This window comes from Mastigoproctus giganteus, chromosome 9 (assembly GCF_048544385.1).
Source record: "Mastigoproctus giganteus isolate SK-2022 chromosome 9, ASM4854438v1, whole genome shotgun sequence".
NCBI lineage: Eukaryota > Metazoa > Arthropoda > Arachnida > Uropygi > Thelyphonidae > Mastigoproctus > Mastigoproctus giganteus.
The window spans coordinates 67,955,523-67,982,632 of NC_143583.1; the positions used below are offsets into that span (position 1 = coordinate 67,955,523).

Consider the following 27,110-nt stretch of genomic DNA (forward strand, 5'->3'; position numbering starts at 1 on the left):
GACTCGCCTTTCAATGCTGACACTGAGGGCAAGCTGCTTTCCATTTAACAATTTTTTTATTATGAAAGATCATTGCCATGGGATATAGCTAAGGATCAATTTGATTACTGCCATCTGTAACATTCAAAAATGGCCTAATTTTCACATCCATCACTACCTCTTCTTTCCCTAATCATGTAATTGCTTAACAATGTCCATTGTTTTTGTTCTTCCACAACTGTATTTTTTGCTATTTCACTTATTGGGAAACATTTCTGAATTGCACCTGCATAATTCACACAACTCAGAGGAATATTATGTTCTATGACAAAAGATGCAAAAAACCATTTGGTACATAAACATTCATGATGACGTTACAGTTACCAAGAAATTCAAAAATACTTATAGCATTTCATGGTATCGATGACACCCCTTGCTGTCCTCATGCTTAGAAAAACATACTGGAATTTAAGGAGATCAGTATACAAGCCTTATAAGACAGAAAAAGAGACTCCTGGCAAATACTTGTTGGTACCACTGGTAATGCTGACTCCTGGGATGTGGTTTACCATATTGTTACCAACAAGCTGCCAAAAGGTGATGTGGTAGATACCACAAACACTGAGGCTGGCCAGACTAGTAACACCTGGGAGGAACCATCAGCAACATTCTTGATGCACTATTTCTAGTAAATGACAATTCCTCCCTTACTGAAGACCAGTCAATTACATGCACTGAAAATAACAACTATCAAAATCTGGAGATTGAGATCCCTTTTACCCTGGAGGAACTATCCATAGAACCAGATTAAACTAAAAATAACAAATGTCCAGGAAATGATCTTATTGAAGTAGAAATGGTAAAAGAACTAGTTAAAAGCTATCCACACCACCTGGATGCAACTGTTTACAAAAGGGAATCTTCCCCACCAATTGAAAACAGGCTAACATAAGATTAATACTCAAGAATCCAGAAAAACCACAAACAGATTCAAAATCATGTAGGCCCAATGCCTTGTTGTCAGTCTTGGGCAAGGTAATGGAGAGGCTGATTTTATTCTGGTTACAAACTCACTATCTCAATGCCAATTTACAATCAGAAAAACAAAATGGGTTTAAACAGGGATGCTGCAGAGATGATGCCATGGACTACCTAGTCAAAACAGTAATCACAGCAGGCCATATCCACTGACTTTGTAAGAGCTTTTGATGCATTGTTGTGGCTAGCATACTTTGCAGATTGCAATGTGCTGGAATACCACAAAACTTAAAGATAATTCAAAATCACCTCAGGGATAGACAGGTCTCAGTCAAAACCAGATAGCAGTGCATTGCTAGAAGAGTGAAAAAGGATGCCCCAGGGTTCAGTGCTGGGTGCCTGTTTCTGGAACTGGATGAGCTCAACTAACAGGGTCGCCTTTGTTTACAACTGTGTCCTGATTGCAAAGACTAACATCTGGGCTGTTTTAGCACAGCAGGCCCAACTAGCAACCTACCCTCTGGCAATGGGAAAATACACACAAGCTAACATCTTTAGTTACAGAATTGAAATACCTAGATATAATATTGAACAATTAGTTAACTTTATACCCACTGTGAACTTAGATAAAAAAGGTTAGGAACTATGCTGGTATGATTGCTAGAATCAGCTATGATGACTGACATTTAAAAAGGAAGATACTTGCTCTTATTTATAAGCTAATCTTCCATCCAGTTATTACTTATGACACTCCGTACATGGAAATATACCCCTAACCATCACGAGGGCATGCTGCAGTGTCAGTACAACTGCTCTGCAAGTCCTGGCAGGGACACTCCCACTGCAACTAAGAAATAATTAAGATGACTTAAGAAATGAATTCCAACTAATATCTTAGGGATTACAATAGATATTGAAGCTGACAAACAAGGAAGGAAAAGAATATCAACCACACTCTACCAGCAATGGCAGAGTAGATGGGAAGACATCCCTAAAAGTAACTGCCCCAGGTAACTCTAGTTCCCTGTGCAGTGGAGGCAACCCATCAGGAAATCCCCTGCTATGCTGATGCTTGCTTCAGCTAGTCTGACCAGTGTGGGATTGCATACTGAGAGGCACTGTGCATCCATAGTTTGTTCTTCCCCACCACACACATAAGGCACTCTGGCCTATGACCTTGGTCCCCCCACAATCCCTATTTCCCTCCCCCACCTCCCCAAACATTTTTGCCTGGTGGACTCTACCACCACAAATCCATTTCTGCACCTGACAGTTCCCCATCACCCCTCCATCCTTTTGACTTCCAATTCCAGGTGGAAGGCTTCCTATCATCCACCTTCTTTATATTCAACTCCTTTTCTCTACCACTTGAACTATTACCCATGCACTCCCCCTCCCAATAAAAATATCCTGTTCCCACCCCCTCTGGGGCCATCTCTGGCAAGCTTGGGCACAGTCTGGAGATTCAACCAGCCAGAGATTGAATAAGAATAAGATTGGAATAAGAAATCACTACTATAGCCAATCTGCCTCCAAAGGGCAAAGGGGTCCCATAGGCTAAATGGCTGGAGGAACAACAAACCAACACTAAAACTTACACCTTCTCTGGCCTTTACAGAGTTTGTACTGCAACACAGGGTATACAAATGTAAAATTGCCCCCTCCCCAGTGTCACTTGACAAGCAACAATATACACTGTCCTTATGCTTATTTGTTTTTTTTTTTTCAGATCTTACAATTTGCAAAAACTCTTGCATATATGTCTTCTGAAATTTTACACATTATATCTTTGGAATTTCAATTATTTAGTTAATTAGTTTCAAATCAAACAAATTAAATGGTTACATATTACAGAGAGATATGTAGATATTACAGAGAGTAGATAAGACTACTATAGAGAATTATACAAGGAGCAGGGGAATGATGCCAGCAGTGAGGAAGATGGATTGCAAAGTAGCAACACATACGACATGCCCGATATTCTTCCTGATGAGGTAGAACATGCATTGAAGAAAATGAAGAATCAGAAAGCCCTGGGGGAAGATGAAGTTACTGTAGAGTTGTTAAAATTGGAAGGAAGAGACATAACACAAAAACTGGCAAGGTTCTTCACAAAGTGCATTAGAAAAGGTGTGACGCCTAAACAGTGGAATAATGCAATCATAGTTTTGCTGCATAAGAAAGGAGATAAATCAGAAATTGGAAATTATAGACCAATTAGCTTGTTATCCCACATCTATAAGTTGTTCACAAGGGTCATTACTAACAGATTAGAAAGAATACTTGATGAGAATCAACCGAAAGAGCAAGCTGGCTTTAGGACAGGATTCTCAACTATGGATCACCTTCATGTAATATCACAGCTAATGGAGAAAGCAAATGAATATAAAACACCATTATGCCTGACATTTGTGGATTATGAAAAGGCATTTGACTCCATACAGCATAAGGCAATGTTTCGGGCACTGGAAAGACAAGGCATAGATACCCCATATATTACGATTTTGAAGAAAATATATGAGAGGGTTACCTCCTTTATTAGACTAGACAAAGACAGTAGGAAATTTAAAATCGAGAAAGGAGTTCGACAAGGAGACACAATATCTCCTAAGCTGTTTACTGCTGCCCTTGAGGAAGCTTTCAGAAGATTAGACTGGTCGCAGAAAGGAGTCAATGTGAACGGAGAGTACCTAAACCATTTACGATTTGTAGATGACATTGTGGTCATAAGCCACGATCCCAAAGAATTAGAGGAAAATCTTAATCAGTTATGCACAATTAGTAAGGTTTTTGGACTAAAGATGAATATGGCTAAAACAAAAGTAATGATGAACAAGTATGCCACAGAAAGGGAAATAATGATTGAAGGAGCAGTAATTGAAAAGATGGAGTCATATACTTATCTGGGACAAGTTATTAGCTGTAATAATGATAAATGGCTGGAAGTCAAGAGAAGAATAAATTTTGGATGGACATCATTCAGGAAATATAGTCACATACTGAAGAGCAATATTGCAGTTTGTCTGAAACGTAAAATAATGAACCAATGTATACTCCCCACCATGACTTATAGAAGTGAAATTTGGGCACTCACCAAAAGAATGGAATAGAAGCTGAGAACTACACAGCGAAGAATGGAACGAATTATATTGGGAATCAGACTGTTAGATAAGAAGAGAAACACATGGATTAGGCAGCAAACTCAAGTAAAGGACATTCTTATCAAAACTAAACTAAAATGGTCTTGTGCAGGACACATAGCTCGAAGACATGATGACAGATGGACTAAGAAAATAACAGAATGGTATCCAAGAGGAGCTAGAAGAAAACCTGGAAGACAAAGGCGGAGATGGATAGATGAAATTCATGAGTTTGTGGTTTGTAAATGGATGGCCAGTGTTCAAAACAGAAGGAACTGGAAAGTTGCTGGAGAGGCCTTCATCCTGCAGTGGATTGAAAATAGCCGATGATGATATTACAGAGAACAAGGCTATTATACCACATTTCTATTTTGCAATAGACTATTTTTAAATGAATAAACAGAAATTCACACAAAAGATCCAATTTTAACACACTTTTATTATTTTTTTCCGAAAAGAAAAGAAAAAAAAAAAAAAAAAAATGGAAAAAATTATTACTTCTCTAAATTTTGCAAAAAAGACACTTTGTAACCAACTATGTTATGATTGTGAGATGAAGGGGTCAAAATGAGTAAAAAAAAAACCAAGTTTCCACTGTAAATCTGGATAATTGGCTGATATGAATTGGGCAGCATTTAATCATTGTTAACAGCTACAAAACAGAAAACTGAGACTATATTAAAAATAACTTTATAATATGAAATACACTTAATAAATTGTTAAATACTGCAAATCTGACCTGGAGAACAAAAGGTTAGAGATAAAAATTAATAAGATTAAATAAAACCTTAGATAATTAAGGACATTAAGCCTCATGGCATCATAAAAGAAACTGTCATTCGAGCAGCATTTGTACGTCCTTCTTATATAAATAAATAAAAAAACATTAAATTATCCAAAAGTCTTTATACAAGCCTTACTTGTTCATAAGTGTGGACCTCATCATTAAAAAGTACCGTAGTGCATACATCTTCTGAATCAGTGCTCTGGTTGGGTGATAAATCTGCAGGTAAATTAATAGAATGCTCCAGCGTCAGAATCTGGTAGCAGTACTGCAACACAGCTCTGAATACAAATTTTGCTCTCTCTACAAGGTCTGGTGGTAGCTTGTCTAATGGGCAATTGTTTTCAGAATTCTAAGTAAATTATCAAAATTGTAACAAATAGTTAACATCAAATATGACCTAAAACACAATATATACATTATATAAAAGCACACTCTTCTTGTTACTTAGATATCAAAATGAATTTACTGCTCCAGATTTTTTCTCTCTTCATTACATTGTTGTCAAATAAAATGATGCAAAATCATGTCTTTTTTTATATTTTTTATTTTCTTAATATATACACTGCTATACAGGGTGTTTCAAAAATGATGGTCAATAATTTAAAAGTGAAAAGTACAAACTAAAATAAGCAAAAAAGTCCCAATGAACATCAGGCTGCAAATGAACCGTTTTCAAGATCTGCCACTGACTATGGGCGCACTCTGAGAGGGTAGTCTGTACTGCTGAGACCTTGTACATGCTGGATATTTTAGGGGTACAGTAATTGGCAATGTAAAATTCGCCACATGCTGCTATGAATCAGTACACACTCTTGCAGAGCACCCCCTCCTTGTCGAAATTCCTGGATTTTGTTCTATTCTTTCTAACACCCTTTCCTCAACATCAGGTGTTATGCTTCTGGGCCTACCTGCTCGTACTTCATGTGCAAAGCACCCATGTTCTCTAAGGCATTGATGTACCCTGATGAATGCGCCTGTTGGGCTGCCTTTGGCGGGCAAATGCTTCTTGATAAAAACGTGCAGCCTCAAGTGCACTGCCGTTGGCTTTACCATACATGAAATGCATGTCTGCGTACTCTTCATTGCTGTACCCTCCTTCCATGTTGACTATCCTTTGACAAGTACTAGTATTCCTGCTATGTCTCAGAGCATTGAGAGAAGGGAAAGGTAGAGAATGAGCATAACCTAACCTAAACAAACAAGTCAGTGGTGGATCCCAACTAGAAATGTGCAATATCTTGAAAACAATTCACTTAAGGACCCATGTTTACTAGATTTGCATATCGTAGTCTGTACAGTTCACTTTTAAATTATTGATCATCACTTTTGAAACACCCTGTATAATAACGATCATTTTGGATTTAAAGACAGATTTCAAAAGGTAACATATATTATGAATATTTCAACACCTCACACAGACTGTGTGAGAATGAGGCAGCATGAGACAATGCATACCATTCTAATCCTCTAAATATTATGGAGTGAATTACATTGCTGTTTACTCAACATTAACCTAAAAGCTTTAATGATTACTGGTTACTTGAATATACAAAAGACTGATGCACATCCCAGAAAGTTTTTCACACTGTAATGAAGAATAAAATAAACATAAAAAATTATCAATATCAAAAATAATGTGATGATCCACTCATGTTTAAAAGACAATTTCAGATCTTAGGTGACTCCACTTAGCCACCTAGGCCGTGTTCCCCCCCGCCTCCAACATTCTCACCAGTAAAATGTATCAGAAGATAAGTAATTCAATTCCATATCAAGAGATGGTGCTGATTACACCATGTATCTCACAAGAAGTTTCTATTAAAATATGATCTTGGAGAAGTTTACATGACAAAATTATTTATAAATTAAACTGCTTTCCTTAAGCATAAGAAAAATTCCTCCATCCACCCAGATTCAAGCTCCCAAATTTTTGGTTGGGAGATAGCTTTTATTAATCTGGTGCCAGTTGTGCCATTGCTTGTTGCACACATGCTGTGTAGAATCTGACAGGTGCCCAAATTTGTTTTCTTTCTTTCTTTTTTTTTTTTTTTTTCCCCTGGAAAGAGTTTTTGGTTTTTTAAATTGTGCTAAAACTGTTAATACTGCAACAAACTACTGTATTAATACTGCTGATAATGAAAATACAAAGTTACGGTTCATAAAACATAAACATCAAACTAGTAGTCCCTTCCATTTTCCAGTTCAGAGAGCCACTAAGAGCATGAAATTTTAAACTTACATTTGTGCACATATTAATGTGTTTTGTCAAACAAATAAAGGAACAAGGGAATAATAATAATCAAAATAAGAAACCATTTTACATCAGTAATAATCAAGTCATCAGTGAGAAACACATTTTGCACAACAATTAAACATAAAACAAAGAGAAACTACTTTCTGTAGCTCAGATGCCTCCAACACATCAGCTGGTGTGCAGTTTGAAATTGGTCAGTTGACCAATTTCAAACTGCATATGTGAGCAACAAGTTTACATGACAATGAAAGCCAAACTTGCATGCTAAAGCAAAATGCAAAAATAGTAAATAATTGTGTGGAACCCTGACAGGTTTTTTGAATTTTTTAATTCAAAGTAAACAATTTTTTGCTTCCAAAACACCTCCAATAGAAGTTTTACTATATTTAGAAAGGTTTTTTCATTCAAGTTTTTAATCTTTAACAATTAATGGGAAACACATTTTCAGAGGGCACCTGTCAGGTCCTGTGCAACTGACACTAGATTTTAAAAAAAAAACCCTTTGCTTATATTCTAAAATCCATTTTTATATCTATAATATTACCATCAATATAAGTAGTAAACTAAGGGGGAGGGGGAAGCTCAGTTATGCAAAAAACCTTATTAAACAATCTATTAATGGTGACATCTTTAGAAATTAGAATAAAAATATGATTTACCCTAGTCCCTAATTAAGATGGGTCTAATTAGGGTAGAGTATATAATTTGGGAGACCTAATAAGGTCAATACATATAACTATATAGAAAAATGTAAAAAAAACTACTAATTAAGATAGTTTTAAAAATATACTAGTTAAAAGTAGACCAATAAAATCACCACAGGAAGTTTTTGGCAGTTTAAACTACCTTCCTCAACCCACAAGATTTAAAATCAAAGGCCTATGTAAACAGAAAATCTCACTAGAAATTGTTTCTTGTAACATATGATCTTAGAGACGTTTACATAACAAAATTATTTATAAATTCAACTGCTTTCCAAGAATAAAAAAAAATCTCTACCCCCAGGTACAAGTTTCTAAATTTCTTTCATAGGAGTGCAGAACAGGACAGTCCACATAATTCTCAACCAGTAGCAGATTCTAGGGACATGCAGTACTGTCCCTGTAATCAATATTAGAAATTTTAATTTTGCAGATACTAACTGGAACTCATCAGTTGGCAGCTCACTTAGTGGCACCTCCGTAGCCAGGTGGGCAGGAGCAGCAGTGCATAGCACATGCTTCTTGATTAGACCGGGGTTCGAGCCCGTGAGCCACCAAATACGGAGGATGCTGAAAGGTCAGGGAATGACCACCGCATATCCCCGGAGCAATATGGCCTTAGTTGCTAATGCTCCTAAAAACCAAATAACAACAACAGCTCACTTAGTAGAAGAACATTTCTGCATTTACCAGATGATGGCTTTCTACATCAAGATGTTAAGGTAGTGCAGAAAGCATTCATCTTCTCTGAATCTTTATGAGGAACTACTAGGCAGTGTTTATTGTACATTAATATGGTATTTATTCAGAATGTTACTACTATCAGAGATAAAGGGAAAGGTGATTATAATAGGTGCAGACATCTTTTAACCTGGTGTGGAACTTTGTCAGGTGTCCCACAAGAAAAAAGTGTTGCACTTTAGGTAGTCTAAGATTAATGACTGAAATTTTCCCTACCTTCCTTAAACACAGATTAATTTTACTCAAGTGGTTTTTAAAGTGATATTTTTGTTTTTCACAGCGTAACAGTATGAAAAACATGACAGATCCCATATGGCTATTTTTGTAATTTTTTATGCTGCATAGATGAATGATAACTCCCAGTACTGTGAGTTACCATGAACCTATGCAGCACAAAATATTGTGTGTTTCATGTTTATATTTAAATTGTATGTTGATTGCTGTTCTAGTTAAAAGTTACCAACATACTAACTTTGTAAATAAAGCATCATCTGAGCCTTGGAAGGATGTTTCAGGGCTTTTGAGGAGCAATGAAGTAACAAGAGTGGGCTAGTAAATCAGAATGTCTTATAATGGGGGATTTTAACTTCCCGACATAGATTGGAACTTATGGGTTGGTCACCCGCACACTAGTAAGACTTTTGTGGATTTATTGGATAACTGTTTTCTGCAGCAGCATGTTCAAGAGGTAACCAGAGAGAGTAATACTCTTGATCTGGTTATCAGCAGTGATCATTCATGTATTAAGAATTTGCAGATAAAGGAACCATTAGGTGGCAGTGATCACAGTGTACTGATGTGGGATTTACTTAAAGATAATTACTATCAGGGGTAAAGGAAGGGGTTTTTGCTTCTGTAAAGGTGACTATAATGGTCTCAGACAGTTTTTAAATTCTGTACAGTGGGACCAACTGATGATGTTACCAACAGCAAATTCTAAGTGGGAAGCATTCAAGGAATTAATAGTGGAAGCTACTAAACGTTTCATACCTATTAAGAAATATTGTTCAGGGTTTAGGCCTAAATGGTTGTCAAATGAACTAATGAGACTCGTGACGGAGAAGAAAAATGCATGGGATGCATATAAATTATCAGGCGACACAGAAGCCTATGATATATATAAGCTAGTCTGTAATCAAGTCACAAAGGAGGTTAGGCAGGCGAAGGCAGATTACCAGAAATCTTTGGCAAAGGATGCTAAGAAAAACAGCAAGGATTTCTTTACTTATATAAACTCAAAAAGGAAGGGGATGAATCTGATTGGTCCACTTGATATTGATGGTTCGACTGTTGATGATCCTGCTCAGATAGCAAACAAACTGAATGAGTATTTTGCATCTAAATTCACACATGAGGAGTTAAGGTTTGAAAATGCCACAAGGTTATTAAATTGTAACAGGATGCTTAATGATTTTGTAATAACTGAGAACAAAGTGGGGGAGAAATTGTTGAAGTTAAACATAAGAAAGTACCTGCTATCTGAGATCTATCCAGTTATATTAAAGGAGGTGGCAAAGCAACTAAGCAAACCCTTAGCCATAATTATGAGAGCATCCTTGGACTCAGGGGAGGTTCCCACGGACTGCAGATGTGCAAATGTATCCCCAATTCACAAAGGGGGATCGAAGGGTGACGAATAATTACAGACCAGTTAGTTTAACTTCTGTTCCGGGTAAAATAATGGAGTCACTGGTTAAAGAAGCATTGCAGGATCATCTAGACAAGACTGCAGCAATAATGCAGACACAGCATGGGTTTGTTAAGGGAAAGTCTTGTCTGACAAATTTGATTGGTTATTATGATGTGGTTACGAAGGAACTGGAATGAAAAAATAATTTTGATATCATATACTTGGATTTCAGGAAAGATTTTGACACTGTTGCGCATGGAAGACTACTGTACAAATTGGAGCAGAATGGTATTAAGGGTAAGTTGCTACAATGGATAAAAGGATGGTTGAGTGGGAGAAGACAGAGGGTGGTAATCAATGGGTGCTACTCTTCGTTGACTAATGTTATTAGTGGAGTCCCACAGGGTTTGGTGTTGGGTCCACTGTTGTTTTGTATATTTATCAATGATATTGATGAAGGTATATCAGGCTTAGTATCGAAGTTTGCAGATGATACACCAAATAATTAAAAATGGAACACCCAATAATTAAATGTTTACACTTCATATATATGCAGTTTGTTTTTAATTTCGGCAAAAGTAAAAGTTCCTGCATATTTCTACTTATACACTTAATATATAAACAGAGATAAGGGCATGCAATTTAATTTTTAAATTTTGCACCCTTATTAGTTTTATTAACTAGAAAATTAAAGTAAATTTCAGAATGGAACTAATTTTCCACACTTATATTTTATGTTAACAAGTTTTCTTCTTCTTTGGAATAGAAGAAATAATTCCGTTTCAATGGAAATGACATGCAAAAAACAATTTTTTTTATTTAAAAATTTTAATTAAATAATAAAAAGCTACATATAATAACAAATGCAATTGATTCAGAAAAAGTCAAGCACTGGTATACCACAATCTGAATTTTTAAAAACTAAAATGGTTTTCCAGAAATAAAAAAAAAAGTTGTGGATACGTCAGGTCCTGTGCACCATTATTTGTTTTGTTACTATTTGGGGCGTGCTTGTTGTCACATTAAATTCTTTTCAGTGGCCCGACTGATGTCATTAAAAAATACAAATTCCAAATGAGAACTGTTCATAGAGGTAATTATAGAGGCTATTAAGTTTTTTTATACCAAGAAATATCATTTAAGGTAATCACAATGAATGTCAGGGGAACTATTGAATTTAGTGGAAGAGAATAAAAATGCACGGAATAATCACAAATTGGCAGGGTACACAGAATCCTAGAGTAAATAAAAATTAATCTGCAATCAAGTCACTCAGCAGGTTGGGCATGCTGAACCAGAGGAGGTGTTTGGCAATGAGCAAAAAGGAAAGTGGTAATATAAGCAAAGATTCTTTGCTTATGTTAACACCAGGCAAAAAAAAAAAAAAAAAAAAGATAAACCATATTGGTCCACTTGATATGAATGGCACAACTACTGACTCTTGTACGAGTTGCTGATATATTGAAACATTTTGCATCTACATTCAACATGAAGTTTTTAGGGACTGGGTTTAGCAATACGTATCTAATACTAACTGAGAGTTAAATAATTTTATTTATAATAATTGAAAGGGAGCAGGAAGAGAAAGTGCTGTGAATAAAAAGTGAACAAAGCACTTAGGGCTGGATGAAATCTATCCAGTTATATTAAAAGGATCAAAAGAGCTAGTCAAACATTCAACTATAATATTGAGATCTTTGGATTCCAGGGAACATCCTTACAGACTGGAAAAGGATTTTGACTTCTGTGCCAAGGATAATAATGGACTCAATAATTAACCCAGCAGTGGCATCATATCACCTGGGCAGCTGAGAGCTTGATAGGCTCCCCATTTTAATTACTTTGAGGGTATCTATCTAACTCTTCAAACTCTCAGAGATGCCCATCAGAATGCTGAGTTGGCACATAATTTCTTGACACTCTCTGCACCTAGCACACACAAAGACATCCCCCTCAGCTAGATCATGTCCTGTTCCAGAAAGTCCACAAACATTGCCCAAGTTGCACATTGCATATTTTTTTAGGCTGTGATGCGTTGGAGAATTGCACCCTTCAGTTCTCACCCGAGCCATAGCACTCCTGCTACTTCATGCACGTTGCTTCATGCTCTAGTCTAGGGCATGATTTCCATTTAAATATGATTTAATTAATTAACAATGAAAATTAATATGGTTAATAAATTTAACTGATTAATTGGCTATACTATACCAAGCTAATGCAGTGATACGTATTATGCTATCTAGTTTTACGTTATACCTTACACTATCCCATAGCAATCACAACGTTAAATTAATTATTGGTTATGTGCTACTGGTAATTTAAAAATAAGCTAACGAATGCTATTAATCCTATTTAATCTATTTATGAAACAAATTAATATGTTAATCAAAAATACAATAAAATTTCTAAGAAAACATCTGTTTGCAGGAGCTCAAGGAGTCCTATAGGCAGAGTATGAACAAATGTCACACCAAGTAAGGCTGCTAGGTGATGTGATATTGTTTATATTGCTCCAATATGTTCAGCCTAGCACATTTCATCACATAGTGAAACACTGCTTTTCATCACATGGCATATTTTTCACTATCAAAAAGTACAGCTAACTCCAAGTAATTTTCATGTAGCAAAAAGAACCTTGGAGAAAACACCAATATGAATGATTTCACATTTGTAACATACACAAACATCATTAATAGAATTTTTTTTTTTTTTTTTGCTCCACTGAAATATGTTATTTTGAATTTTCCTAGCCATGTAAAAGAAGTTTATGCTAAGTACTAGTAACAAAAAAATTAAGATAGTTTTATTTTCATTAAATAATTTAATATAGTTAATGAATAAATGTTCAGCTTGCTAAAACCCTTACCTGTACTAAATTAATGTTAAAATGCAGTAAATATGAACTGCACATTGAAGCTCAGGTTATAATTTCTGGCAACAAAAGGTGGAACTCAAACCACAAGTGTATAAATGAAACTAATAAAGCTTCATTTATGATTTTTCAAATTGGTTGCATGATTTTTATATTATTTTTTTAACACTTGGTAGCTTGCCACTAATAAGAGCAATTCATGATATAGGTTGGCTGCCCCTGATATACAGGAAGCCTGCCAGCAGGGACAAAGAGGTCATTATCTTTTTGTAAAAAGCACTGGTTATGACACATCTGGAATAGTGCATATAGGTTTAGAAATTTTAGGAAGGACAGATCTGTTAAAAAGGTTGATGAAAAGAGAAACAAGAGGCCTTAATGAAGAATATAAGGCTTCAAAATGGTTATGTAAACTAAATGCCGATGCCATCTTTACTCTCATAAATGAGACACACGTGCGCGCGCACACAGGAATATAAATTTTAAACATTTGCACTCAGCTTGAGAGTAACAAATTGTTCAAATAAAATTTGTATTTGAGTAAGTTAAAAACAAGAATTAGGCAAATTATTAGAAGGAATGACATAAAGTGCTTAATTAGTCATCTTTTGGCCAATAAATTGGCCAAAAGATGGCTAATTAAATTTGGCCAAAATTATAAAGGTTTGCTAAAGTGCACACTTCACTAACTATATTATAGTTTCACTAACACAATGACAGCACATACATAACAGAATACCAATACAAAAGTTAAGCTTTTGATAATCCAAGTGGCCTTCTTAATAGCAATGAAATAATTGCTATGAACAACCAACATTAAAAAATGTGATGTTCCTTCTACCCATTTCTGACATTTCCACTGGCCATCACACACAAGTGTGCAGGTTGTGCACTGCACAAAGGTTCCTAATTATTGGTCATCATACAGGGTTTAATAACTTAAATTTAAAAATTAAAATAAATAAAAATTAAAAAAAATTAGTATGCTTGTTTTTGTTTGTAGTTTACTGCCAACATTATAAATTACATATAAAAAATAAATTATAAAGACTAAAATTTACTGCATTACACTACTATCTACATTATTATCTAATACATTAAAATAAATAAATTTAAGATAGTTATTGTGAAAACATTTGAAAATTACAAGAATGCAATAATGAATAGTTAACAGCCACAGGCAATATGCACTGGCTCATCCTACCACTTAGTCTAACACTTTGTTGTATCTAGCTATTCTGGCACCCTGTAATTTCGTAAACAGTAAAAAAATTTTTTGCAGTTCACTTTTCATTGTGAACTGGGAAATATGTGCAAGGCAGGATTAACCATTATGCAAAACATGTAAATATGTGTGGGGTCAGATGAAAATGGGAGACTATTGTTGGCTGACCCTTGGCCCAAACTTGGAGTTGGCAGGTGCAGCCACACTGAACCTTACACAAACAAATTTATCCTGGTTATGGTGAAGTGGTGGAAATACAGGCACTTACCAAGTTACATATAAACAATGCTGCACAAATTATGTTTTATGTATGGTCTTTTTTTTTTTTTTTTTTATATACATGAAAACAGAGCTACAAGGCTCTATGTTGATATTTAAAAGGATAAAAGAGATTACCTCAATCTGGTACGTAGAATGACTTCAGAACGACGCTCTCCAAATTTAGATGGATAAAATAATAAATATATTTTGTATTAATTTGTTAAATTTATTTGACTAATATTTTATTATCCTATTATAATTAATGTATTAATGCAAGGATAGGATAAAAATTCTGTAAAAAAAACCCAAAAAACTATTTGGTGTAAAGTGCTTGCTATGTAATTGTAATCTCTCTAAAAAGGTTTTCTTCATACTGATATTTATTCAAGCCAATGGGAGAAGAGGGTGGGGAAATTATATCACTACAAATGCGGAGGTAAATAATTACATAAGTAATTTCCTGATTAGATTTTGACAGTGCGTTATAATGTTATTATTATACAAATAATAACATTATACAATACAAAACTAAACAAATATTTACAATCATACCTCTACGTTGGTAAATGTTACATGGAAGGAACACAAATGGTTACTGGGCAGAATCAGACACTTGCTCTTGACAATGTGGGGCACGTACATGGGACACATACTAACGTTCACCAACCTCATGCACATGCTTCACTGCGCACACCCGGCATCATTTAATGTTCCATTGTAACGTTTTTTGTATATTAATGTCAACTGATGAAGGGACCCATCATCCCGATACAGTTTGTATATTTGTAAATAGTTTAGTATTTTGTAAATATTTTAAATATTTGTATAGTTTGTAAATATTTTAGTCCTGTTCTTTCGAATGCAACAATATTCCTCATGCATTAGGGAACCCGAAGCAAAAGGCCTTTTCCTAAGTGACCGATGTAAACACAGGTAAATAATTACATAGTGATATTTATTCAACCTTGAGAATTCTGTGTGGTGGGGGTAGCCAATGGGAGAAGAGGGATGCAGTCACATGGTACAAGTGGGAGGGGCAACTATGTTGCTGCAAATGCACAGGTAAATAATTACACACGTCATTTCCTGATTAGATATCGATCAGTGCGTTTTGACAGGTGTATCTTTTATGTAAAAAAGTTTGACTTATTCCATTATACTTCCAAGGGGGCTGGCAAGCAAAGCGAGCAGGGGACGGAGCCCCCTAGTGTTGTTATTATTATTATTTTTTCTTTTTTTAAATTCCAAAATATATTTTATGTGTTTACTGATCATTACAAAATATATTAAAATAATTGTCTACAATTATTTATTATTTTTTGGGGGGAAGGGGGGGATGCCCAGTAAGACTTTGCATAGCACTTCATAGGCACACGGTGACCCAGTTGCCACCTACATCATTCCCTACCTGAAAGGCGAATGCCATATGTTCTTTCCAGAAAGCTTGGCAACATAACAATTTTCCATTGATTTAATGCCTTGATGGAATTGCTTCCCTTCCCCTGCTTATCATTCATCACCATGCCAACATTTTTAGGAAGAAGTCTTAATGCAAATAAAGAAGTTACAGTGACAGACAACATCCCATTTTATTATAAGCATTGATCATTTCTGAATTCTACTGTTGTATGTAAGGGACCTCTGGTTATTCAAAAAGTTTCCACAAAGCTACCTGAAAGACTGCCATTCTTTTAGTTCATATTATGGCATATTAACGCATTTTTGTAGAAGTGCTCTGATTTAAAGCCCAACAGTTCCCCTCTTTCACTTTTGTGATACTATCTTTGGAAATTTCTCACTTAAGTACTGAATTCCTCTCAAATTCATCTTACTCATCACTTTTACAAGCTTTTCATTAGGCCAAGTTTAATGAGGCAAGGTGGAAGGAAAATCTTCATCAGAGCCACTAATGGAATATTGCACACTACTCATTCCTGGTTCATATGTGCTTCTTTGAGGCCAGTCATGCCTGATGTAATGGTCTGCAGTATAACAGCTGTCCTACAGGCACAGAGAACAACAATGCTTTGTGTACCCTTTCCTTGCATACACCCACTGAATACACCCATTGGGACCTCAAAGTCATTGGCATACCAATGACTTTGAGGTCGCAACATATATTCCACTGATGAGTGCTGTACTGAGTTGCATCGAGTAGTATCTTCATGTTATAGTATGTTTCATTTAGAAGAACAGATTGGGAAATGGGTATGGGCCACTTTAAGTTCCTGTTATGCAAAAGAACAATTGAACTTTGCTGTAGGAGTCAATGGAGAGGTACCACAATGTTTTGTGACAAGTACACAAAACTCCATTGATATCACACAGTAGTGTAGTACACCATTTACCATGAAGAACGTTGTCAAAACTTTCTTTTTTCACAGCGAGACACTTTGAAGTTTCTCACCTCATGATTAAAGCAGGTGTTGCTGCTTTAGTCTCAGCATGAGAAATTAAGCTTTCTTTGGAGATAGTTGAGGAAATTCAACTCATTTTGAGTTGAACAGACAAATTTAAGAGTCATCAGAGCTAGAGTTGATTTCTATCAACTCTAGCTCTGATGACTCTTAAATTTGTCTGTTGCATACCGACAATTGGCTCCAGTTTACAGGTCTCCACCAAGTGCATCTTCATCACATTTCATTTTGTCTTCTAAAGAAGACAAAATGAAATGTGATGAAGTGTTTGCTGTGAAGGTAATGAAATTGGCATACTGTCATCATGAAGGATTGGTCTTCTCACAGAATCCAGTGACATTCACATTACAGAAATAACAATCACCATTGTGGTTTTTTGGCTCCCTCCAATGTAATGGGTATGGCAAATATCATCAACTTTAACCTTTTGTTCAACCAGTCACATAATCCGATTGAGCAAACTACAAATAATATGTGATCTCATGGCTAATTCTGGTCAACTTAACGACAGCCAAAGAATAAACAGTAAATTTTCCTATACGTTGTGATTGTAGGCCACTGATTTAGTTAGGAAAGAGCATACACACAAAGCAGAATTTATTGGGAAGATTTTTACACTTTCAAGGAATAATGATGAATATATTTAGTAATTTACCAGGTCTTACCTGAAACAATTTATAATCAAATAATAAAATTATGATATAACAAAAATATGAATACATTCAAAAATTACATAAATATGAATGTATAAACAATAACATAAATATGAATGTACAAACAATAATATGTAACTGGAAGTTATATGGATGTAGGTTGGCAGAATAAGTATGTGAGTAGTATAATCAGTCTTATCATGTTCATGTAGTTGTTCTCATCACAAAAACTTGAGGTGCTACAGAAAAACCAAAAATGGAGTTGGAATGAGCATCGAAAGACCTATCTAGGCCACAATTTTTTCCCCCAATGGAAAAGACTTGGTAATTTGTGTTATTAGTGATCTGTTATTGGGTTTTTTTTTTAAATATTATTTGAATTAGCATGTAACTAAAATATAGTTAGTGAAATTATCACATTAGTAAACCTTTTAAATTTTGATATTTTATTTTATATGGATTGTGTTACAGAAATTTAAATGGAAAATTCAAAGAATGAGTTTATATAGTCAATCTGATTTTCTAGGCAATTTTTTGGATATCACTTTCATTGATATACAGTAAACCCTCGATTTAACGGACCCCGATACAACGGATTTTGGATTTAACTGACCGGACAAATAATAATACAGTAATGTACATATTAATCTCGACAATATTTTTTTAGGTTATACAAAACTTCAGTGTTATTATTAATTAAAAATTAATAATGATTACCTATTTCCATTATTGTTTTGATAATTATCTACTTTTATTTTTATAATCAAATTCAGGAAATTGTTTTTTATTCTTTCTGAAAACGTGTTCAAATAGCTGTTTTCCCAGATTACAGATAAGAGCAGGCGGTGACTTGAATGTGACTCGGGACACTAAACTGCAGGTCTACCGACTCGCTTTGTTTCGGTCAGGTTGTATACAGAGTGTCTGTGATTTCTGAATTGTGACTATTTATTAAATAATTTTGCAATCCTTACAATTTAAAATGGCATCAAGTGATAGAGGAGTTAAAAGAAAGTGTGTGAACTTAACTGTGACACAGAAATTAGAGCAAATTGAGAAATTATAACAAGGCATCTCAGTAGCACGTGTTTGTGAAATTTACAGCATAAAAAAAACAAACTGTTTCTGATATCTGTAAATCAAAGGCCAAATTGCAACATAATTTTATATTGTACAGTACCGTATATTGTATTAAAGCTTTTTTTTTTTACATCAAGAACAATAAAAAATGTCCCCTAGGTTACATTCGATTCAATGGACTTTCAACATTAACGGACATCCCCTCTCCCCTATTAGTCCATTAAATCGAGGGTTCTCAAGGGCTTATGCCTCAAGCTGCGAAAGAGTTTAGTATTAGTTTAGTTTAGTAAAGGGTTTAGTAAGCCCTTAATGCATTAGAGTCCTAACTTATATCATACACCAACAGGCATCTCTCATATTGTGGAGATATACTTCACAACTGTTTTTGTCATCATTACATCACTTGGGTACCTACCCACCCACCGAAGAAGGGCCAAATAGCCTTGAAACGGTGCCGCCTGGGTGGTGGTATCCACTGAGAATAAGTAACAACAGTCTTCTCCTTCAGATGAAGTGTTACTTATTCAGAGTAGTGCAATGTCATGGCAACTCGTCGTGAAGGTATTCACAATATGAGATATAACTTAAACGATGCCACTATTGCAAATTTGCTAATCTATAATTGGCTGTGTATAAATGATGCAAGTGCACTAAGATATACCGTACATAGACAATAGGTACTTAACATACATATATGCAAACCCTAAAATGCAAAAATTATACTGCTAATCCAAATTATAATTTATCTTGAAAACCGAGTACTATGATGCTCATTTTAAATAGGTGTCTGAATTAAACCAAACCTGAGATTTTCCTTGAATATGAGATTCACAATATGCATGAGTTTTCCATGCTTCTTCATCTCCACAATCACAATAGCCACCCCCTCCACTCATACTCATCTTGTACCTATGGCTGCGATGGACACTGAAAATAGCACAAATACAGATTAATGCAAAACAGAGAAAAACTGCTTATAACAGATAATATTTTAAAACTATGACTTTTTATTATAAATAATCTAACTTACATGTTTTAAGATATCATAAGTAACAAAATACAGTTTACAAAATTGTGGCATAATTATTTTGTTTTGTTCACATTTTATCATGTGATTTACTATAATATAAATATATAATTCTAGATAGTCTTCTCCCATCTTGGTGTTGATTAAGAATAGTTTAGAGCCTTTTCCTTCACACTGAAGAATCAATAGTAAGGTAATATTTTTCAGATATTATGAATTAGTCTGTCAGAAGAATGATGAACTTGTTTTCTGCAAAAGCCAATAACCTAGATTCAGAACTAGAATCACAACACAGATTCTATATTTGAGAGCATAGAATCTGTTTGTAAATAGCCAGATGCAAAGTAAAAATTGGAGTGGGAGTATGCTACTGACTGGAAGATTGTGAAGAATATGAATGGGAAACTCTAGAGGCAGATGGAACAGGCAGGCAAGTGGGAGAGTAATTCACCATGGACCACAAAATCTTAAAATAAATGAGAATATTTGCATTAGCATATCAGAAAAATTATTTATAGTTACTTATATCACTTGTAATTGATAAATGTAACAAACAATGAATACCATATTTGCCTGAATATAAAACACCACCCACAATTACAAGCTACACCCAAAAATATGGTCTCGAAATGAAAGTATTTTATGCACATATATTTTTGCCATTATATGGACACATGTAACACTAAATCCCACTTCAAGCTCCAGCTAAATGTTAAATGCAGAATAATGATATACAGGGCATATTTAAATTGGTGCCAAATATTCTAGGAGCATATTCCCATCGACCAAACATTAAAAAAAAGTTCATATAAACACGGGTCTAGAAATGTAGTTTCTTTCCCGCATGCCTCGATACCTCTATCAAGTCATGTAAACACAATACAGTAGACACCACCACTCAGTGGAAAAGATATCTGCAACGGGTAGTAGTGTTTTGTTTTGCTGATTGACTTTTGCTTTGTTGTTTACAAATGTTAGTTGGTTGTGGAAGATACTGCAGATTACTTTGGATTAAAGAAATCATAAAGAAAACGTATTTGGTGAGTGAAATGGCAGAGATGCACTACACTTATGGTCTTGCAGATGGGAATGCATTAAGAGCATGTGAACTTTATTCAGAAAGGTACCCTGACAGGTGTTTACCTTGTCCAAGAACATTCACACGAATCCACCAATGTTTGCAAGAAATGGGCTCATTTGAGAGATCTTTTGACACTGGAAGACCAAGAGAGGTACAAAATGTTGACCTTGAGGAATGAGTTCTTCGTAATGTGGACGAAAATCCATCAGATAGTACAAGAAGAATTGCAGTATGGGAAGGAGTTAGTCATATGACTATTTGGAATATTCTCCATGAAAACTTTCTGTACCCCTATCACCTTCAATGGGTGCAAGGCCTTACTGAGGCAGAAATTCAACAAAAGTGTGCTGTGGTCTTGAATTTCTTGGCATTTATCTCGTTCACTGATGAGGCTGGTTTTACACATGACGGGGGTCTTAAACAACCATAACAATCACATCTGGAGTGATGACAAACATCAACATACGTTCAGTCTAAACGTTTGGGCTGGAATCATGCATGATCATTTGATAGGCCCCTATTTTTTACCTCCCCATCTGACAGGAGACATTCATCTGCAGTTTTTTGAAAATGAATTGCACCATTTAATGGACGATGTACCTCTGGACATCGTCCAACAAATGTGGTTCATGCACAATGGCACCCAGGCTCACTTTAGTTGGAGAATTTGTCAGCATTTGGATGGCCATTTTCCTCAAAGATGGTTTGGTCACAGGGTATCCATTGAATGGCCTGCTTGATCACTAGATTTGAATCCAATGGATTTTTATCTATGGGAACATTTAAAATCCATTGTTTACGCAACTCCTGTGTCCGATGTTGACATTTTAAGAGAAAGTATCATAAATGGATGTGAGCAAATACGTAACACTCCAGGTGTATTCAACAGAGTATGACAAAGCATGGAATGCAGGCTCAGAGGATGCATCGAAGCAGGAGGAAACCATTTTGAACAATTTTTGTAACAAAATGTTCTGTCTTGTGTTTACTTTGTTTTTGTTTGTTTCTGTTAAACTTTGTCTTGTTTAATTGCATTACTTATTCTGTTGATTGCTTATTAATTGTTTGATATTGTTAAACAATAAAATTCCTCCTACCTCAGAAACTAAGTATTTCTAGATCCATGTTTATATGAACTATTTTAATGTTTGGTCGATGGGAATACACCCCTAGAATATTTGACACCAATTTAAATATGCCCTGTATAGAATAAATTAGTGTGGAGGCAAGGAAATATGGATGCCAAGTACTGACAAGCAATGACTCTGTGAATGTAGAAATTTGAATATTTTGTAAACAAGAGAGGAAATACAGTACCATTAGAGCACTAAACCAAAATTCAATGTAGAGCAATAAGGGTTAGAACAATTCAGGGGTAGGAAGTTTCATGTTGTTATACAAATTAATTAAAACATGTTAACATTTTTGGGTCAATAAAAGAGCTCTAATAACATTATTTCTCTGTAATTCTCAGCTTCACCATTATCTAGGTGTGCCCTGTGGGTAAGAAGTTTTGTAAATAAATAAAAAAATTATGTGTTTTGAATTTCCATTTGAACTCCGCTAGTTGGTAACACATTATGTTAAGGAGCTGGGTATATTCTTGCTGTGTGTACGCCATATCCAAAAATTTCTTTATTTCAAACAACATGTCCTCCCCACCTTTTCTTATTACTGAATACACCATGAATTGTCAAACTAATAGAACAAACTTACCTGTGAAAAGATTTAAACCTCCTAAACACTTCCTTGTTCACTTCACAAACATACATGGTCTCAGTTCCCATCTCAATAATATCCATTTCCACTTACAGTCTGCCAAACCCCACATACTTTTTCTGATAACAAACAGTTAGGTCCTAACTATCCGCTATATGATTCCTTTCGCTTCAAAGATGATACTTGCTCATATGCCCACTCTGATATTCCCTGTCAGAGACTCAGCAATTTGGAATCTCCTCTTTTTGATCTTCTCTGGCTTAAAATCCTTCTACCACAAATTTTCAAATTCATCTGTAGCCTCTATAGTTCTCCCACCTCAACAAACTTGGAACTCTCTGACTTTCTCTCTTTGAAATTTGACTTTCTCCAGTTCAACTTTCCAAATGTTGAGGTAAATTTCTGTTTATACTCCGGGACGACCAAACGGTCAGAGGAGTTTACAAGATACACAGAATATAAGAAACAGTACCGTATTCAGCAGTCATGGGCTTGAACCCAGGTCACTCAAGGCACGCGTACTTATGCACCCGCGCGCCTGACCACTAGGCTACGGCGGCCTCAATGTTGAGGTAAGTTTCCTTAGTGATTTTAATGTTCACAGCTCCAGCTGGCTTCCGTTTTCAGTCACACGGACCCAGATGGTCAATATGCTGAGGCTTTTGCAATTACTAATGACCTTGCACAGATTGTTCATTTAACTACCAAAATACCAGACAATCATAGAGAGCCAATGTACTTTATCTTTTATTCAAAAACAACCCTTCTAAGTATACAGTTGAGGTTAGTGGTCCTCTAAGCACCTCAGATCACAACTTGGTAATGGTCCCTTCTCTAATGGAACCATTCTCAACCTCATGTTGTTTAGCATTACAAGAATGCAAAATGGGATGATCTGTGCAAATTCTTATCTTCTTTTTCTTAGTCGGATTACTGTTTCAAATCTTCTGATGTCAACATTTGCTCAGACTGTATCAATTAAAATATTGCTGTAGGGATGAAATTCTTTATTTCACACTTCAACTTAAAATCTCATCCTTTATCTAAACCTTGGTTTTCCAATAATTGTGCTAAGGCTGTTCAAGATAAGAATGTTGCATATCACAATTGGCTTGTATTCAAATCTCTGGGTTCGTTTTCTGCCTATACCAAAGCTCGCGACAATTATAAAGAAGTTATTAATCAGTCTAAACTTGATTTTGAACAGGCTAAAAGTAGAAAACTTGCTTCTTGTCCAAATGGTATTAGTCTGAACTAGATTTTGAACAAGCCAAAAGTAGAAAATTTCATTAGGAAAAATAGAAATATTGGAATGTTAGAACCTTATATGAAGCTGGGAAACTGGCAAATGTGGTTAGGGAAATGAAACTTTGTAGAGCAGAAATTCTTGGTTTAAGTGAAACCAGATGGACTAACTCAGGAATCTGTCATTCAGATGGTATGGTCTTATACTACTCTGGGACAGGAGACTATACCCATAAAGACAGTATGGGAATTATGATCCACGATTCACTGACAAAATCAGTAGTTAATTTTATTCCATACTCAGATCGTAACATTATGCTACAACTGCAGGGTAACCCAGTTAATGTGATACAAATATATGCATCTACAGCAGATAAGAGTGATGATGTTATTGAAGAATTCTACAGGCAATTGAAAGACATCATAAGTAACACCAAAAAACATGAAGTAAATATCATCATGGGAGACTTTAATGCCAAAATTGGCAAAGGAAAGGTACTTTGACATTGTGAGTGATTTTGGATTTGGTTTAAGAAATGAGCGAGGAGATTGGCTCATACAGTTCTGTCAAGAGGAGAACATGATAATAGCAGACTCATGGTTTAAACTTCTGGCCAGATGGCTCTATACTTGGAAATCCCCCCAAGAAAAACCAGGGACTATAGTTAGAAATCAGATTGACTTCATACTGATAAATAAGCATTTTCAGAATCGTCTCAAAGGAGCCAAAACCTACCCTGGTGCAGATGCTGATTCCAATCAAACTTATTAACAGCTACTATCAAAACAAGGTCGAGATCAATTAGGAAAGGAAATAGATAAGCAGATTAAATTGTGAAAAACTCAAGGTCTCAATTGTGAAAGAAAAACTGAGTAAAGAGCTGAACATAAAATTAAACAACAGAGTGAGAGGTTGGTAATAGGAGTTTTGTGATGCATCAGCATCTAAGGCTATTGTGTGCCAAGTCTAAAGGTATAAAGTATAAGAAATATGTAAAAATATACAATAAAATAATATATCTAATATTAAACATGTATGGCATAAAAACAGTTATAACCTATTAAATATTGAAGCAATCTAAATAAAACTACTTGAATACATCTGACACATTGTCGTAGTCTGATAAAATCTGCCCGAGTGCATAAGGCTCAGACAGATGGGTAAAACATAAAAGGCATTCATTATTAAAAGATGTATATTCTACTAAAATATGACGAATAGTTAAAATTACGTTACAATATCTACACACAGGACAATCATCAGCCTTCAGCAAATACGAATGCGTCAGGTGAGAATGTCCTATGCATAGCCAAGCAAGGACTACTTCCTCCCGGCAACCTGTGCTGACTGGAATGCCAATGCATTATTACAGGCTTAATTTCATTTGGCTTGTTGGTAAGGCACCCATTCCAAGCTTCTTGCGAATGTGCGCATAATTTTTGGTGGATTAGTTGCTTGCAGTCTGTATAGGGAACTGATAAGCAAATCTGACTTTGTGGCATTGCTGATTTGCCTGCTGCATCTGCCAAATCATTGACTCTGATACCAACATGGCTAGGGATCCAGCAAAAGCGAATATCGAAGTTTAACTCTGAGAGGGAGTGTAATATTTGCTGCACCTGACAAAATACTGGGTGAATGCTTCTCACATTGGATAAGGCCTGCAATACACTTAGGGAGTTGGTATATGCACACAGAGTGAGAGCTGAAGATATAAATGACGAATGGAAGGAGTTTGGTAAGATCGTTATCAGTACTGAAAAAGAAATTCTAAGTGATGAAAAACAATCTGCAAAAAAGCAATGGATGACAGAAAAGATGCTAAACCTAATGGATGAAAGAAGGAAGTTCAAAAATGGTGTTCAACTAAATACCAGCAGATTAAAAAAATGATAAAAAGGAAAATTAAGGAAGCAAAAGAAGAATGGATGCTAGAAACAACAGAGATAGCAGAATAAGAATGAAGGCATGAAATACAAACAGGATGCCATACACAATAAAGAATGCCCAGAATCAATTAGTTTTAAGAGGCAATGACAGAAAGAAGATGTGGGAAACGTACATCAAGATGCTTTTTGATGATGATATCAGACAGGATGCAAATGTTGATATACCTATGGAGAAAGGTCTTGAAATTCTAGTCTGAAGTAAAATATGCTCTGGGAGTGGCAAAGACTGGCAAATCCCAACTGAAACAGTGAAACTTCTAGATGAAGAAAATTTGAAATATCTAACCAAAATGTTTAATAAAATATACATCTAAATGAAACACTACCTAATAATTGGGTGAGGTCCTCATTCATCCCTCTTCCAAAGAAGAACATCACCTCACGCAATGATTTTCGTCTTATTAGTCTGATGAGCCACACGTTGAAGCTGCTGCTACTGATAATCCAAAACAGGATGTACAAAAAATGAGAATCAGTAATCTCTAACATCCAATTTTGATTCCAAAGCAGACTAGGCAAAAGAGAAGCTCTCCTAGGTATGGATTTGTTGTTACAAAAATGTAGAGAACACCAGAAGACAGTGTTAATCTGCTTCATAGACGTTCGATCAGCTACAACATGTAAAGCTTATAGAAGCACTTAAAAAGCTAGATCTTGATGGAAGGGACATCAGACTCAAAGAAATCTACTGGAATCAAACAGCCACTGTAAGCATCTAAGGGGGTGAAACTGACAAGATCAATATAAAAAGAGGGGTAAGGTAGGGTTGTATTCGCTCACCCATGCTATTTAACATATATTCTTAATTTATTTTCCAAAATGCATTGTGGGAAAGGAAAGAAGGAATTAAAATAAATGCTCAGCTGATAAATAACATAAGATACACTGATGATACTGCTATATTTGCAGAAAATACAGAAGACCTTCAATTGCTTTTGAACTGTGTTAACAACAAATGTAATAATATGGGTTTAAGAATCAATGTCAACAAGACCAAATGCATGACTGTGAGTAAATCTCCAGTAAGCCAAGTCCAGCTATTATTGAACAGAGTTCCAATAGATAGCGTGACTCATTTTAAATACCTCGGTAATTGGCGAAATGCTGATCTAGATCTGGAAGCAGAAATAAAAGCAAGAATAGAGGTTGTGAGAAATGCCTTTACAAAATACAGAACAATGCTGTGTCACAAAGCTCTAGATCTGTCAATCAGACTGAAATTTGTTAGGTGATATGTGTGGTCCATACATAGCACCTAACGAATATGGAGTTTAAATTTGAACACTGAAAACATCAAGCATGAACAAAACAGAGGCCTTATAAATGTGGATCTATAGATGCTTGCTAAAAATATCTTGGTTAGACAGAAT

The 27,110-nt window shown here is 35.4% G+C and overlaps 1 protein-coding gene across 2 annotated transcripts in view; it reads right to left on the reverse strand.

The window, feature by feature from the left end:
* The window catches only part of Ubr1 (Ubr1 ubiquitin ligase), a 221,061-nt gene that overhangs the window by 133,694 nt on the left and 60,257 nt on the right, over nucleotides 1-27,110 (reverse strand). For both annotated transcript variants that reach the window (XM_090381546.1, XM_090381547.1), the window contains exons 3-4: nucleotides 19,522-19,645; nucleotides 5,018-5,233 (exon numbers count right to left, since the gene is read on the reverse strand). In XM_090381546.1, the coding sequence (XP_090237672.1) occupies nucleotides 5,018-5,233; nucleotides 19,522-19,645 (340 nt within the window). The remainder of the gene's footprint in view (nucleotides 1-5,017; nucleotides 5,234-19,521; nucleotides 19,646-27,110) is intronic.